Source organism: Typopeltis vanoorti, chromosome 16, assembly GCF_054136105.1.
Source record: "Typopeltis vanoorti isolate ZY-2024b chromosome 16, IOZ_Tvanoo_1.0, whole genome shotgun sequence".
Lineage (NCBI taxonomy): Eukaryota > Metazoa > Arthropoda > Arachnida > Uropygi > Thelyphonidae > Typopeltis > Typopeltis vanoorti.
In genome coordinates, this window is record NC_143564.1 from 35,769,338 (window position 1) to 35,788,289 (window position 18,952).

General features: G+C 34.7%; 1 protein-coding gene across 7 annotated transcripts in view; it reads right to left on the reverse strand.

Moving 5' to 3' along the window:
* The window catches only part of Spt20 (transcription factor Spt20 homolog), a 444,696-nt gene that overhangs the window by 346,278 nt on the left and 79,466 nt on the right, over nucleotides 1–18,952 (reverse strand). For all 7 annotated transcript variants that reach the window (XM_090405995.1, XM_090405992.1, XM_090405994.1 and 4 more), the window contains exons 6-7: nucleotides 10,587–10,622; nucleotides 7,615–7,653 (exon numbers count right to left, since the gene is read on the reverse strand). In XM_090405995.1, coding sequence (XP_090262121.1) covers nucleotides 7,615–7,653; nucleotides 10,587–10,622 — 75 coding nt within the window. The remainder of the gene's footprint in view (nucleotides 1–7,614; nucleotides 7,654–10,586; nucleotides 10,623–18,952) is intronic.

Below are 18,952 nucleotides of genomic sequence, written 5' to 3' on the forward strand. Positions count from 1 at the left end.
CTAAACCAGACCCGAGACTCAGATTAAACAACATGGTCAAGGGCACTGATAATTCCTTAGCCACTTCATGCAAGACCCGTGCCGGTATACCATCCAATCCCACAGATATATTCACATTAAGGTTCTGTAATAGACGATTCACCTCCACTTCATTCATCACAATTCCCGTATAAACTAATGGTTCCTTCATTTTTTCAATGTCACCACCTGGATGATATACTTTTGCAAAGTGCGCACTCAGTAACTCCACTATATCGACTGGTTCAGTGACCTCCTTACCATCGTCATTCCTTAAAATCATTTTGCCATGTACAGTTTTTTTCTTGCTTGCAGCATATTGAAAGAACTGTTTGGGATTCTCTTTTGCTTGCATAGCTAGGTTCCTTTCATAATCGGCTTTTGCTGTTTTTACCACACTCGTTACACTTCTGGCCTGCACTTTATACCGTTCGTGTGCCTGCAGGTCACCCCTTTCTTTAAATTCCCTCCACAGTTGTTTCTTTTTTTGCAGCTCAAGCTTAATGGTGTTATTCATCCATTTAACACCTACTTGTTTTACTATTCAGACCCTAGGTATACAATCAGCCATAACCTCCTGTAAATGCTCCTTGACCACTTCCCATGCTCTATCAACGTCCAGCCCTTGCAGTTGTACATGACATGGCACTGATCCAAGCAATCTCTTGAGCTTGTCAAACTTGCCAGCACGGTAATTCCACATATACCCTGTCTTAATCAAAAATTCCACACCTTTAGCCACCTCCCAGGTCAAGACCTTATGATCACTCTCACCAATAGGTGGCAACAGGGTCATATTCATTACAGTCAAATTGTGAGATGCTATTACCAGGTCAAGCACTCTCATACCCCTAGTATTTTCAATTACATGCTGTCTCAGATAGTTATCCCTTAATAATTGAATAAAATCCATTTCCTTTCTCACATGTGTCCTCTCCTCCTTCCAATCAATGTTACCATAGTTGAAATACCAAAGTTGTCGCCTTCTTGTTCCAGTCTTTCTTTCCATTCTGTGCACACATCCACTTGATGCTGCATTTGCTCTGGTGTCAAGCGTTTGGGAATCCATCGGGCGCAAACACGTTTCAGTTCCAAATGTTCAGCCATGATTGAGTGAACACTTTCGACAGAAATATTCAGGACAACATGCAGCTAGCATACTGTAATTCTGAGATCCTCCTTGATGACAATCGCTGCTGTGTTGATCATTGTATCTGTGATGGACATTGAAGGTCTTCCCTCACGTTCAAGATCTTCCACATTCTGCCTTCCTTCCTTCTTTAAAAGTTTTATGCCAGCGAAAAACACTTGCCCTCGACATTGCTTCATCGTGAAAAGCTTTGCGTATCATGTTAAAAGTGTCCAATGCCGATTTTTGCAAACACACACAAAATTTAATCACATAATGCGGTTCCAAGGACGCTTCCATTTCGACGACTGTTCACGGCTCGTAGGCGCGCCGAAACAAGCTTGCGTTTAGTCACGTGACACTCTGGCATATCAGCCAGTATACGCCATCTATCAACCTCTTTTGTTAATACAGACAGCAACATTTTTTTATTCCACAGAAATTAATATTGTGATGAGCTGTTTCGTGACCATAAAATTAGTCTTATTACTTACTGAACAGCCCTCGTATATATGTTACGGTTAAAGTGATAAATCCTGTTATTATTAATAATTACCAGTTAAAGTGAATAATTAGAATTGATTACTTTAACCGGTTAAAGTGAATAATTCCTAGAGGAATCTGGTAAATGTAATAAAAACATGTTTATAGATTTTATATATAGGTTTTTATTCTCAATAGAAATTATAACAGATTAGTTTAGGTTAGTTTATAATGAAAGAAGTAAGGAAAAAGTATTTCGTTTGCACTGAATGAAATCAGAAATCATTATAAACTAACCTAACCGATACAGGTTAGGTTAGGTTAGTTTATAATAAAAAAAAAGTAAGAAAGTACTTCTTTTGCACTCAATAAAATCAGAAATCATTATAAACTAACCTAACATAACTGATACAGGTTAGATTAGGCAAGGTTAGTTTATAATGAAAGTACTTCGCTTGCACTGAACGAAATCAGAAATCATTATAAACTAACCTAACCGATACAGGTTAGGTTAGTTTATAATGAAAAAAAGTAAGGAAAGTATTTCATTTGCACTCAATGAAATCAGAAAAGTAAGGAAATAACTTCGTTTGCACTCAATGAAATCAGAAATCATTATAAACTAACCTAACCAATACAGGTTAGGAAAGATTAGTTTATAATAAAAAAAAAGTAAGAAAAGTACTTCTTTTGCACTCAATGAAATCAGAAATCATTATAAACTAACTTAACATAACTGATACAGGTTAGATTAGGCAAGGTTAGTTTATACTGAAAAAAGTAAGGAAAGTAGTTCGTTTGCACTCAACGAAATCAGAAATCATTATAAACTAATCTAACCGATAAAGGTTAAGTTAGTTTATAATGATTTCTGATTTCATTGAGTGCAAAAGAAGTACTTTCCTTTCTTTCTTCTTTATAAACTAATCTAACCTAACCTTTATCGGTTATGTTAGTTTTTAATGATTTCTGATTTCATTGAGTGCAAAAGAATTACCATACTTAATTTTTTCATTATAAACTAACCTAACCTAAACTAACCTACGTATATATAAAACCTATAAACATCTTTTTATTACATTTACCAGCCTCCTCTAGGAATTATTCACTTTGACCGGTTAAAGCGATTAATTCTCGTAAATTATTCACTTTAACCGGTAATTATTAATAATAACCAGATTTATCACTTTAACCGTAACATACATACATACATACATACATACATACATACATATATATATATATATATATATGACAGAATGATCATTGACTCGGTTAACATACATAGTTTTATGAAGAATTAAATGACTAGAATCGAGATTTAAGTATCATCATCATCATCATCATCATCAAATTCCTGTCATGTACCCTCAAGGGGTGTACAGGATATGACAGTACTACATGAAAAAAATTACATCATTACTAACTTCCTATCCACAATTTTCCTCCAAATCAGTCTGTTACTTGTCAAGACTCCAACATTATCAGATCTTATATTTCTATCGTCTAAGGCACTTTGTACCGTATCAATCCACCTATATCTTGGTCTTCCTCTGGGTCGTTTTCCTGCCAACCTGGCAGAGAACACTTGTTTTGCTAATCTTTCCTCTCCCATTCTATTTAAGTGACCATACCATCTGAGATTAGCTCTGCTAACGCATTCCTGGATGCTCACAATGTCAAGTTCTTTCCTAATATCCTCATTTTTAATATGATATTGCCATTGATGCCATCTGTTCACGCCTCTAATCTTTCTCAGGACTCTCATATCTGCGGTCTCTAGTCTTTGGTCAAGTGTTTTACTTCTGACCCAGCTCTCAGATCCATAAGTTAAAATTGGTTTGAACACAGTCTTGTATACAGCTAATTTAGTGTTCCGACTAATTTCTTTCTTATTCCATATGAATTTATTCAATTGACTTCCCACGATACCAGCTTTGCTGATTCTGTTGTCTATTTCTATATTTAGTTTACCATCTTCAGTAAAAATTGTGCCTAAGTAGCTGAAATGTTTTACTTGTTCCACAGGTTCTCCATTCACAACACAGTTGACATTTTCAATGATTCTGCCTATTTTCATTGTCTTTGTCTTTTTATTGCTGACCTTCATACCATATCTATTACAACAGCTATTCAATTTAGTCAGAGAATCTTGCAGACTTGTAGCGGATTTATTTAGAAGTATAACATCATCCGCATAAAGCAAAGAGCTGACATTAACATCTCCAATTTTGATATCAGGTTGAATACCACATTCCTTCATAATGTGATCCATATAGATAATGAATAACAGAGGGGATAATGTACATCCTTGTCTCACACCAGATTTAACATTAAACCATCTTCCTGTACTTCCTTCAATTCTAACTGCTGACTTGCAACTCAAATAAAGACTAAGTATTGCTTGATATAATGCCCCATTGACACCATATAACTGCAGCGTATTGAATAGCTTCTCTCTTGGCACCTTGTCATATGCCTTTTCCAAATCGACAAAACTTAAATACAGATCTTTGTTATATTCCCATGCTTTCTCGACTATTTGTCGTAAAGTGAAGATCTGATCCTGACAGCCTCTATTTGGCCTGAATCCAGCTTGTTCTTCACCAAGCTTTTCTTCCACAATTTTTCTCAACCGTTTCTCAAGTATACTTGCATAGATCTTGCCAGGAACACTCAGTAGAGAAATACCTCTGTAATTCTCACATTCAGTTTTACTTCCCTTTTTATATATGGGTACTATGAGAGCTCTACTCCAATCATCGGGAATTCGTCCCTCTGTCCAGGCTTTCTGAACTATGCAGTGCAGCCACTGTAAGACTCTTATACCACCATACTTCAGCATTTCTGGTCGAATATCATCTACTCCTGCCGCCTTTCCACATTTCAAGCCTTTGATGGCTTTTTCTACTTCAAGTATGGATATGTATTCCTGACTGCATGCCTGGTCAGTGTTTTTTTACCACTGTGCTGTCATCACTGCTTGTTTCATTTAGCAGTTTTTCAAAGTAATTACTCCATACTTCCAGGATATCTTTTTCTCCTGTTTTCATTTCACCTTTATCATCTCTAATTCCTTTTACACCACTCTTTCCTCCATTCCTAAGCTTCTTCAACAACCTCCAGAATATTTTGCCACCTTCTTGATATTTATTTTCTATATTCTTGCCAAAGTCCTCCCATGACTTTTGTTTAGCTAGTTTTACACACTGTTTAGCTTTCTTACATTTGTCTCTGTAAAAGTAAAAGTAAAAGCTGACTTATTTGCCAGGAACTTTTGATATGCTTTCTTCTTTTCCTTCACTGCCTCTTTGACTTCCTGTGTCCACCAGGGAGTTCTAATTTTTTTATCCTTGCACACAACCTCACCACATGCCTCTCTGGCAGAATCAATCAATGTTTCCTTCAGAGTTTGCCACTGAATCTCCAAGGTTTGATTCCTGTTCTCAAACTCTTTCATTTTCTTTTCAATAATATTTCTGTATTTTAGTCTACAGTTCACATCTGAGAGCTGCTCAACTTTTATTCGCTTTAAAACTTTCTTACATGTTATTCTTTTCAATATGAAATTCAATTTTATCCTGCTCAGGACTAAATAGTGATCACTTCCAATTTCAAATCCTCTGTACACTCTGGTGTCCTGCACCAGGGAGAAAACATCACTATCAACAATAACATAGTCAATGAGACTTTTCTTATTCCTAGCCTCTTCTCTCCATGTGAATTTGTGCACATTTTTATGTTGGAACATGGTGTTAATAATAACCAGTCCATGTCCTGAGCAGAAATCCAACAGATATTTGCCATTATTATTAGCTTTGCTCTTTTCTCCAAATTTTCCCAAAATATTTTTGTATGTCTCACAATCATTTCCTACTCTACTATTTAGATCCCCAACAAGGACCAACTTTTCCTTTTTCATTATGTTAGTTGCTTTTTCTAAAGCCTCAAAAAATTCCTCCACTTCTACCTTAGTAGAACCTTCTGTGGGACCATAGGCACAAATAAGTCTCATTGTCCAGTTCCCCATTCTCATATTTGCCCACATTACTCTACTTGAGACTGACTGCCATTCAAGAAGATTAGCCTCGTATTTTGTGTTGAATACTTGTTTCAGTCACCCCTATTATGTCGATCTGGTACTTATCTAATTCCTCAGCTAGCTCCATTTCTTTGCCATTCAGGCTTCTTACGTTGATAGTACCGATCTTTAACTCTGGTGATGTTGAGTTTGGGTTTGTTTTCAGATTTGTTCCAGTAGCTGACTTTTCGCTGTTCGCCCTGGTTCCCTGGCGAAAACAACGGGGGCCTTGTTTAACCGGGCGACGCCCCAGCCGGCATGAAATTTTGTCATGTTGTACCATCATTTTTTATTTTGGTTTAACCAATAAGAATACAATTTGGTCGGCTAAATCCCAAATTGCCAGCCCATCCTCGTTCGTTCAGTATCAAAGTAGATACCCAACAGGGTGCACCACGAGAAGGTGAGGATTGGACATTAGGTCAGAAGCCCTGGTCGGTTCTCCGCATTCCTTTAAAGGCTATGTGGAGGTCTCCTCTCAGTTATACAGCTTTGAGGTTTTAATATAAACACACTACTCGTTTCGGCCTGTAACAGCCTTCTTCAGGCGACATTATAAAAGAAAAAACACTAAACATTGAGGGTTAAAAGACTATGAACAACACAGACAGTCTTTATACATAATTAGCATGAAAACGTTGTAGTTGTATTTGAAGCTGTTCTTTTGTTTGTTGCATTGTTGGGAGAGTGCGTGTTTGCTGCATCACGTGAACGCCAGTACATGATTACAGCTGAATGACTATCTGGGAGGTTGTAGCTTAAGTTGTTATTTAGATGAACAGGATTGAAGATGATTTCTCTAGATTCCACAATTTTTCTCTCTATTTCGTCACTGCAACGGAAGATGTTAGTAGATTTTTCCCAGCAGACTTTGTGACTTTGGTTATCATCATTAGGATTAGCCAAGAAAAGGATATGACTTGATAATGCACTCGCTCGCTGTCTCTTGTAAGTAATGTCTCTCATGTGTTCTTCCATACGCATTTCGACAGATTTGTCTGTCTGCCCGAAATAAGGAATATCGCAGTCACATAATATTTTATATACACCAGGGTATTTGAGTTGATAATGACAAGGTTTTGGGTGGCTAATTAAGGAACGGATCTTTGGAAGTGGAGTGAACAAGGTTCTGATATTGTATTTTCTTAGAACTTTTGCTAATTTTGCACACACACACACACGTGTGTGTGTGTGTGTATGTATTCCTGAGTACATCAATATAGTATATGTATAATGATGACGACCTTGGTATAAGGATCAAAATGTTCAGTATTAGTTTACCTTAGTTTTAAGTAATAATTGCACTTAAATGGGTGTTGGTCTCCATAATTCTACACAATGAATGTAATCTGTAGTATCCAGTCTTTGATCAACTATTTTACTTTTAACCGAGTTCTTAGATCTGCAAATTAAAATTGTGTTTTGACTAATTTCTCTCTTATTCCATATAAATTTATTCGCTTCACTCCTCACCATACCAGCTTTACATATTCCATAGTTTATTTCCATATTTAATTTGTTATCTTCACTAAAAATGTGTCTAAACAATTGCAATGCTTTACTTGTTCTACAGTATATGGTCTTCATAATTAAACTAATGACTTAATCTTTTCTTAGTTTACTAAAATACACCGAAATAAGTAGAGCTGGAAACCTCCAGACAGTGATAAATCAGTGTATAGTCTTTCAGGTAAGCTGTACACTTTTTCTTAAAGAGAAGAAGGAAGTCTTCACTCCAGATACCCCACACCTACATTACAGTGAATTCTGATTATCTATTTGCATTTCATATCAAGTCATGATTTTGAACCATACATACAACTCTGTTGGTACTACCAAATGATACATACATAAAAAATATTGCTCATAAACAAAATAAATATACATCATTTATATACCTTACCTGAGATCTTTCCAGTAAATCAACTAAAAGTGGAGGAAGCTGAAACAAAAAGTATGCACACTTTAATGTAAGGATCGGAAGATAACTACTGATACATAATGGGTGACTAGTTCATTAGACATGTATATCTTTATCATTTATGGCTTGCACTGCTTAGAGAGCATATCAGACATTTATTCCAGGTTATATCAAGTAGATGTGTAGATCAGGGTTTCTCAAACTATGTTCTGCAGAACACTAGTGTTCCGCGGAAGGTGAATAGTTGTTCTGCAAGAAGTTCTGGAATTTGTCATTTTAGTTTTCTAAGCATTTTTCATTAATAAATATTTTATAGTAGAAATATTCTGAGGAGAATAATATTCGTGAATATGTCGAAAAGCTCAGACCAAGAAAGCCTAATAACATCTGTGTATCGTTAATTTTCACACATCGAAACCTTTCAACATTTGGAAAAGGGAATACCGCTGTTTATGATGGGTCATAAAAATTGCCTGCAACCGATTACAACAATGGGTGGCATGTTCTCAAAACTGAACGAAATAACATCTATAAGACTATTACACTTTTTTTATATAATGTTCGTCAAGTAGCTTTATTTTATTGTCCTACATGTTTCGCAAATTTTTTTTCTATCGGCATCTTCAGGGAATACAAACAAGTAAGCTATATGAAGGTAACAGACTAGGTTATAACTGATGGTTCTAATTCATACAAAAAATTAGTATTGAACAAGGCAATGCACGTGTCTCGGGAACGTGATTTATTCGTTATGGCTCATGATGCAATTGTTATGAAAGTTCATTTCTTTGATGTTTAATGATCTGATTAAAGCTTTCCAAATTTCTGGTAAGGTTAGACCTTGATTCTTGTTTAATAAAATAAAGCTACTTGACGAACATTATATAAAAAAAAATGTAATAGTCTTATAAATAATAGTCAAGAAAAAATTCAACACAAGAATATAATTTCTTGACATCTTTATTCCAAGTAAAAAAAAACTTTCAAGATGAAATTAAACTGCCTGAATGGAAGAGAATTTTGGGCCAATTTCAAATTGGATAATGAAATTATTTTTGTGCCTATGGTCCTATAGATGTTTCTAGCAAGGGAAAAGTTAGAGGAATTTAGAGTCAATAGAGACAGTAGATGACATTTAAAAAAAAGGAAAAACTGGTTCTTGATGAAGACCTAAATAGCAGAGTAAGAAATGTTTTGAGCAAATCTGGAGAAAAGAAAAAGGTTAAAAGTAACATTAAGTACATACTAGATTTATGCTCAGCACAACGACTAATATAATGACACATATTTCAACATAAAAATATGTAAAAATTCACACAAAGAGAACACACACAAAACAAGTTTCATTATTATTATATAGTTGTTGACAGACTGGTACCAATATAAAATGTACATCGGATCTGAAAAAGGATCATTACTTAGTATATTGATCAGGCTCAAAATGAGTATCCCACTGAAAAGAAAAATCCATACTAAAGTTTTCAAAAGAATAAAAGCTGAACAACTCTCAAATAGGAAATGGATACTCAAATCTACATATATTGGAATAATGGAATTACTAGAGAAAAAAAATACATGAAAGATTTTTAAAAGAGGAAACAAGCCTTAAAGAATAAGTGTTAAACTCTAAAAAAAAAACACAGTTAATTCAGCAAAAGACACATATTGGAAATTGTCAGTACAGATAGAAAAATAAAAACTCCATGATGGATATACGAGTTAAAGCAACATTCCTTAAAAGATATAATACAGAAAGTTACTTGTTAGTAAATACGCATATGTTCCTATAGAATACAGAGAAAGTTGTAAAAATGTAAGCTATGCATTAAAAGTAGAAAAACAAATTAATTTACTTTGAAAATTATGAAACAAAGTTAGAGATGATAGAATAATGACAGAAAATATCCAGAAAACATGCAATCATAATCTATCAGGTTTCTGATGGCTCTTTCTACCTCATATATATGAAGTATAAAAAGCCATCAGAAATGGGAAGATGAAAAGTTAGCTGAAATTGAAATCTTCTCCTTCCTCTTTATAGCACTTTTTTCCCACTTGATGCAGGGTCCACTATGATTATGTGACTGTAGGAAATCCCAACTGGCTTGCTGCAGGGTCTGGTGTTGCGGGGGGGATTTTGTGACTGGAGATGTATGTGTTCACGGGGCTGGTTTGCCTGTTCTGGAGAACAAAAATCCCGAGTTTCTGGGTGAAAAAACCCTCTATTTCCATGTGAGACCGACTAACTCATCTTCAGTCAAAAGAGACCAGATAAAGGTTTCTCGCATCTTCAATGGGAATCAAGTCCAAGTCTTTCCAAATATTCCAAATGAAATGTCTCTCAGCATAGTTTTCACTGTACATGAATTCCTTAACTATGTTCTTAGAAAATTTGTAGCGTTTGGAGCTACAAATTTCCAAAAGCTCCACCTACTTGTCACATGTCTTGCAATTTAATTTGTACGAAATTTATACCACACCACATTTTTTGAGTAATATAATTTATTAGTATACTGAAAATAAATTTATGTCCATATTTGGCTGTAATCAAAAAAATATTTTCATATGCAGATAAAAATGTAGTTCATGTTAGCTTTTGGACACCAGTGTACACACACACACACACAGATTTTGGCAAACGACTTATTCGTTTGATTTAGGTTTACTATATTTGTTTATATTTAATTACTTAGCAGTTCATTGGCTTAATATTATGGAATTGTAGAATTTTATCATTTGATTTATGGTCCTACACACCATAAATCAAGAGTAATATATTTTTAAGGAATTTCATTTCCGCACTTCAGATTTATTTTTCATCTTTCTTTTATATGGGCCCTGTCTCATTTTCAGAGTAAGGTTGGTTTGGATGGCAGATTATATATAACATTAGAATTATAAGTTAATAAAAGATATAAGCTATAAATGTAGGTCAAGATATAAAATTAACATACCTCTTCATTATCAATATACTGCAGCAATTCTCCTTCCTGAAAATAAATTAATTCACTTAAAACATTAATCATATATTTAAATGTTTATGTTATGTGAATAAATTATGAACTGCAAACTATATTAATCTCCTTTGAAATAATAATATAAAAAAAATTATAAAAGAAGGAAAGGCACACTTTTAGAAGTTGAGGAAAACAAATGACTCAAGGTAAATGCAAGTTGCATCAGATGTTTTAAAAACTTCTGTTGTGTTTGTTGACCTTATTGCCGCATATGACACGGGTATGGAAAGAGGGGTTGCTATATAAGCTGATACAAGTCATACCATGCCAATCCATCAAGGAAATTACTAGGTCAAGAAAATTTGCATATGCTAATGATATAGCCCTCACCACCCAACATAAGAACATTGAAGTAACTGAAGATATTCTCAGAAATGACCTTAAAACCATCAGGGAATACTTTCATGAATGGAGACTAACACCAAACCTCAATAAGACTGAGGTTAGCTCTTTTCACTTAAATGCCAAATTGGCAAATAGGAAACTTCAAGTCAGCTTTAACAACACAAAGCTCTTGCACCAAGATTTCCCTAAATATCTGGGTGTTATCTTGGATAGAACACTATCTTTCGAAAGACATCTGGAAAATATCTCTATAAAAATCAGAACCCATAATAACATCATACAAAAACTGTGTGGTTCTACATGGGGTTCTTCTGCTACTACATTGTGATGCTCTACTCTACTCTGCAGCAGCATATTGTTCACCAGTATGACTAAACAGTCCTCATATCAAGAAAATAGACATGCAAATAAATGCAGTGATGAAGACAATAACAGGCTATGTTAAATCCACTTCTCTTTACTGGCTTCCAACTTTGAGCAACATCGCACCACTAAACCTGTGCAGACAAGATGCTCTCTTAAAAGAGTACAAAAAAATAAACAGCAATCCCATGTTACCAATACATGAAGACCTCCCACATATAAATATAAATCACCTTAAATCCTGACGGCCTCCACTAATACTTGCTGAAGAACTAGTAAATAGCGATTTCAATGTTAATTCAAAATGGCTAGAAACTTGGAAAGAAAAATCGCCACCAGACTTAAACAAGTATAACCTTCCTAACCAAAATCCAAAAGAGATTGAGCTTCGACATCATCTATGGAAAAGCTTAACAAGGATATGCACAGGACATGGTATCTGGCAGAGAGCTTACACAAGTGGAGAAGATTACCTACACTCCAATGTGACTGTGGGGGGAGGCCATAAACCAAACCCATCTGGCACATTGTGGAGGACTGCAGCAGAAGAGGCTACCCTGGTGACCTGAGAGACTTTTTTTAAGGTAGATCCTTCAGCTCTTGAACGGCTAGCTGAACTAGACTTGAAATTTTAGTGACTTTTTTACCTGTTATTTGTACATGTACACTACCTGTCTCATTTTTATTGTCTGTTCAAATATGTATTTATACATTTTGATGTCATGCGTCTTTTTTTTTTATTATGCCATATGCTAAATAAATAAATAGATGTTTTAAAAGGCTTTTCGCTTCATTTATGTCTGATTGATCTCAGTTTAAAACAAGTTAGCTTTGTAATTCTGAATTAACAGCAATTAGCATTGTCAGGTAAATTCAGGTATAGATTCAAACAAATAAAATACAAATATAAATGATCAAATGTTGACTTACCACAATAAATTACCAACGAATAAAATGGAAACAAATTGAAAACATTAAAAAATGGTCTAGACCAGCCTTTCTCAACATTTTTTACCCTGGAAGAGCCCTTGAAATAATTTTCAGATCCCAGGAAACCCTTGCATAAAAATTATATCTGTATGTTTATTTATTTACATATTATACAATGTGTGTGTGTGTGTGTGTGTGTGTGTGTGTGTTATATTATTTATATAATGTTTATTTTTTCTTAAATCACAATCTCTTGTGGAAACCTTAATGACAGCCATGGAATGCTAGTCTAGACATACGAAATTCTAGCCAAAACAAATCTAAGACAGAATAAGTGATCCTGAAGTGTGAAAATATTTGGAGTTTAGATGTACATTATTAAAAAGACATTTCTAGATATAGGAAGAGGTAATGCTAATTTGTAGTTTAAAAAGAATAGACAGGTGTTTCCTCTCCACCTTCAGAGAAGCAGCTAAATCAAAAAAAGTTAAAAAAATAAAATAAAATAAAGATTAGTTTCATTAATTCACTGCCTAGGTCTGATAGCTAGGAATTTAATATTAGAGAAATGGAAGCTAACTACACAGGCTAGACCACACATAGCTATGACTTATATTAATTTGTGAGATCAGTATTTTAGAAATTACTTGGTTTAGTGGTGACAGATAAAGCAAGTTGAAGAAAGTTCTTCTACAACTATTGCTGCATATTTTCTACAAAGTAAATTATACCAGACAAGTTGTATTCTTGTTTTAATCATTTACTTAAGCATAAGCAAACTAAGTTTGCTTATGCATAAGTAAATTAATCCTTATCCAAGTGTAAGCAAACAAAGTTTGCGTTTGAAGTATCTTCAGGACTGAGGCAACTTGTGGTAAAGGTGGACCAAGCTCTCATCACTGCTTGTCTTAGTATCTCCCATAATACAAAGCACATCTCCTTGTGGACATGTATAATGCTATGCATTAAGCGAAAGACCACTACCCAGACCGGTTTCGACTTCTATTGAGGTCTCGTCAGTGGGAGCCAGAACCAGAGGTGGTGATACCAAGGCAACTCGTATATTTACCTATACGAGTTGCCAAAAGGTGTCTCACCTTATTATTAAATTACTCTGGATTTAGAGAAAGATGTAGGAAGTTTTTTCCCACTTGGTTAGACTATAATAAATTTAGTTTATTATAGTCTTATAGTGGGAGCCACCTCTGGGTCTGGCTCCCACTGACGAGACCTCAATAAAGGTCTAAAACAGTCTGGGTAGTGGTCCTTCCCTTAATGCATAGCATTATACATGTCCACAAGGAGATGTGCTTTGCATTATGGGAGATACTAAGACAAGGAGTGATGAAAGCTTGGTCCACCTTTACCACGAGTTGCCTCAGTCCTGAAGATACTTCAGGAACAAACTCTGTTTGCTTACACTTAGATAAAGGATTAAACTAAATTTATCATAGTCTAACCAAGTGGAAAAAAAATTCCTACATCTTTCTCTAAATCCAGAGTAATTTAATAATAAGGTGAGACACCTTTTGGCAACTCATATAGGTAAATATAACTTCTCCATTGCTTCCACCTCTGGGTCTGGCTCCCACTGACGAGATCTCAATAAAAGTCAAAACCGGTCTGGGTAGTGGTCCTTCCCTTAATGCATAGCATTATACATGTCCACAAGGAGATGTGCTTTGCATTATGGGAGATACTAAGACAAGGAGTGATGAACGCTTGGTCCACCTTTACCATGAGTTGCCTCAGTCCTGAAGATACTTCAGGCGCAAACTTTGTTTGCTTACACTTAGATAAAGGATTAAACTAAATTTATTATAGTCTAACCAAGTGAAAAAATCTACCTACATATAAAAAAAAAAATTTTGAAGTATCTTTAAGACTAGGATACTTGTGGATGCAGCTGACATCACTTCAATTGCCTCAGTAACCCATAATGAACATCACACCTCCTTTCAGATGTGTATATTGCTAAGCATTATGGAAAGAGTGACTCCAGAACAGTTTCAACCTATACTGAGGTTTCATCAGTTAAGGGATAGACTTAGAAAGATGTTAAATTTGCTAATTCTGAAGAAGTCACATATTTTTCACGAACTGTATTATTAAATATACACATCCAAATATGCATATCTGACAGGAAGTGTGCTGCACATTATGGATAATGAGGCAAATGATATGAAGTCCACAGCCACGTCTATATTCATATGAAACTTTGTTAAAAATGAAACTCTTGTAAAAAATTAAAACAAAAATATACTATGTATAGTAAAATTTACAGACTCAGCATGTCACATTATATAACAGATCATATGATATCACATGAATTTCAAGGGTATTTTGAATGTTATACAATTATTACCTACTAAAGCATAAAAATTTTAAATAAGCTTCTGGTTTAAATTATTAAATAATGAAATCAAACTGCATATTTTAAGAGGTTTCTGAAGATTGGCTTAACAAGAATGAAGTCTTTCATACAGAATTATATAAGGATTCAAAATGGTGTCAGAAGAGTAAAAGATGAAGGAATTTGTTACTGCAAATCAGGAAAGATACTGTCTATGCATAATGACAGCTTCATAGTCTTTGATAAATTCTGATTCTGAAAAAAGATTCACAGACAGTGTGGCATTTAATATGCTTGGAAACAGTACAGTTGAGAGTGTGAATGTATCACTGTATACAGTGATACATTAAGAACCAGAGATAATACTGTAGGCTGGTTACAGAGACAGGGAAAAGCAAAACATTATTAGTGTAGAATTTTGCTACAGAGAAATACTAACAGAGAATAAAACAGTTAACAGCAAGTTTTTAGAGAAACTTTGTAGTACTTATCTGAAGCAACATATATTTGAACAGAGCAGGAAAAATGTGATCATTGATTTATTAACATCTGAGGAATTATGGCCAAAGTAATTGAGTTCATATGTGATGAAACTCTGGCATGAGAATTAAAAATAAGGAGAGAAAGAGTCATCAAAAGTGAAATTTCAAGCAACTACCTTCAGGTTATGATAAGAAAATTAAACCATATTAACTGGGGGGGGGGGGGGACACCATTTGATTCAAATAACACTAAGAGATAAAGATGAGTAACAATAAAGAACATCCAGTATAGCCTATGCAAGTAAGAAAAGCACAGTAAGAAAAATGAAAAGAATATGGATCTCATAAATCAGTTGTAAAATATGAAATAGCAATAGTTAACAATATCTAAAGGGCTAAGTAAAAACTGTAAAGCCAAATATGAATTACAGTTAGCTAAAATTGCTAAGAGTAAGCCTATAAGTTTTACAAATATGCAAAAATGAGAAAGGATAACAGAAACATAACCAGCTCAACCAGCCACTAATCAACCTAGAAAATTCATCAGAGACTTCTAGGAGAGTCATGAACTCACTGAGGGGGGAGCCATACATTATCCACACGAGCTGTCATACTATCTCTTAAAATCATTCATACTAGATGAATGATTAATAGATTGATCTTTTTCTCCACTAATCATGGTGCATCCATCCCATTAATCTAACTCGCCACCTTGTACTATATGTCTACGATATATTCTTTCCATTCCTAGGGATCATTCCTGAGCTGAGACATTATACAAACATCCTGAACATTCCTTTACTTACCGAGGGCTGATGACCCACCTCTGTGTGAACAATGCAACTCCTGTCTCACCATTTGTCATGTTCTGGTGGAGTTACACCACTTCACCTGAGAAAGGATGGAATTTTTTACTATACTGGCTGAGCCATATACACTCAGGCATATATTATCAGACTCAGATAAACTGCATGAAGTTTTTCATTTCTTAAAAATAATAAATTTATACAAATACATTTAATTATAAATGCTATTTATATCTGGATACTACTTTGATTTAATAAACTTTTTTTAAAATTTGTTTTTGTAGATAGCATGTTATTTACTAATTTATATCTTTATTGTTGTACATTATTATGCCGAGTATTGCTCTAACCACAGTTAGAGCATGTTTGGCATGGTTAGAGTATGCTTGGAACAGTATGATCTCTGCTGTCCTTATACCAATAAACTCCTAATCAACCAATCAGCAAACAGCTATATGTTAAATGTAAAGATTGAATAACAATGGACCAAGAACTGACCCCTAGGGTTCACCACTGGTCACCTTAAATCTTGCAGATTCACATCCTTCCCATACACCACTTTCAGATAGATATTGACCCAAGTCAATAGTTCAGATTTTGCCATATTTTCCAGTTTATGCAATAGCCTTTCATGTGGTATTGTATCACATGCTTCAACAAAGTCCAACAGTATCATGGTGCATCCATTCCCTTAATCCAACTCTACCAGAATATTATTATAAAATGTGAGCAAACTGATTAGAAATGACCACAGTTAGGCCATTTTGCAGAGAACAGCATGACCTTAGCTCATGCTGTTTTCTGCAAAGTATAGTTGTCAACCCATCTCTATATGTGAGTTTTTACCAACTTATCTATTTCAGGATCACTCCAGAGATAGTGATGGACATATCAGTTTTTACACCATCCTTGTACAAGAGGTCTATGATATATTCTTTCCATTCTTATGGGATCTTTCCTGTGCTGCGACAAATTATGCAAACATGTCAAGGGACTAGTCAATTCAGCTGAATGTTCCTTTGATACAAGAGCTGATATTCTGTCTGTCCATATTACCAAATCCAGGTTATGCAAAAGCTCTTGAACCTCCTCATACACCTCTATTTCTTCATTCAATGTAGGTAGCACAGTGCAGCATGTTACATATACCAGGATGGTAGATCTTTGCAAAGTGATGCAATCACATCTGCTTCTGACACAAAGGTACACTTCATTCAATAAACTTTTTCTTCCATATTAATTTTTTCTTTTACTTGCAACATGACAATAAAATTCTTCTCATTATGTTGAATTTTTTCTTGACAATTATTCATAAGACTATTACACTTTTTTTATCTAATCTTTGCCAAGTAGCTTTATTGTTTTGCCAATCTTTTTCTATTGGCATCCTCAGGGAATACAAACTAGTAAGCTAAAATGAAGGTTACAGACTAGGTTATAACTGATGGTTCTAATTCATACAAAAATTGGTACTGTGCGTGTCTCGTTAACGTGATTTATTTGTTATGGCTCATGACGTAATTGTTATGAAAGTTCATTTCTTTGATTTTTAATGATCTGATAAAAGTTTTCCAAATGTAGGAGGATAAAATAAAGCTACTTGACAAAGATTAGATAAAAAAAGTGTAATAGTCTTATAAAATTCTTCTCAGTTGTCTTTAGCCTACACAGTCAACTTCTTTTCACACTCCAACTTAGTTTTCTGTATAATACTTGCAACCCTTATGAGCTGTGCTTTATATATTTCATCTCCTCTCATTCTTCTAATGTTCCTTCTATGTCATCATTTTTCTAATGAATCTTTTACTTGATTCTAAGGAAACATTCAGATAATGCATAATTTAAGCATCTTTTCAAAGCTTCCCATGCACTGCTCATATCCTTCTCATTCGATAACTGATACCATGAGAACTAACATAGTGTTCTCCTGAGATTTTCATAATTTCCAGTTCTGTAGTTCAGAATGTAACCCTGTCCTAATTGGAACACTGCAACAACTCAAAAAATTCTCCTTCATTCTTATCATGAATTTTCTCTAGAACCCAATCAATGTTTGGATAATTTAAGTCACACCTACAATGATGATTATTTAGTACCCATCAGGGTAATTTGGAGATTCATTTCATTATCCCAAACAACTGAACTGTCAGAATCTGTAGCAATATCCACCATATATTTCATTCTATTAGCCTCCATTTCACACCAGATAGCCCAAACTCATTACCACACAGAACATTATTATTATTATCATTGCTTTCATGTGAGTCTACCCAAACTGGACCCAGATCATCTGATATCATTAGTAGTACCCTTCCTTAAAATACTATGCCTTTTACATTCATTACTACTATCTGATCCTGAGAGTCAGGTTTCCCTAATGCCAACAATCTTGGCATTAGGGAAATGCCATATTCACCAAGGCAATAAATTCAATCTTTTTACTCCTGATGCTCCTGGCATTTGTGCACGGACATAAAAAAGTCGCCTCCTGTTTTGTGCGTGCGTGCGCGCGCACACACACACACACACACCTGAGGTCTGCTTGGCCTCATTGAATAACTACCTCTTTTCTGCCCACGTACACACAAATTCCAAATCTAAAGCATACTGGTCCACCCTTTCATAACCATGCTCACTAACATTTATATTATTATCACATCTGCATACTTTAGCTGACCTAAGCTCCTGATACCAAATCCATTCAAGTACAGGCCATCACTCTTATACGACTCTTTTCTACCATCAAACTCACTCTACACATCCAAAAACTCCAAACCATTTCTTTCTACACAGCCTGTGCATTCAAATCATTTGCTATCCTAGCCCCTGCTTATTACCATCATATCTCGGCAATATGCTAACAATTAACATAAGAAGAGTAAGAATACAAACAGTACATTTAATCATTTATGAACTGATAAGATTGGAGGAAGACGTGGTATATTTTTCTCTTTGGTACATTATGAGGTTAATTTGTACACTTATGATCATTTTCAAGACATCATTGAGAGTGAGAATCCTTAT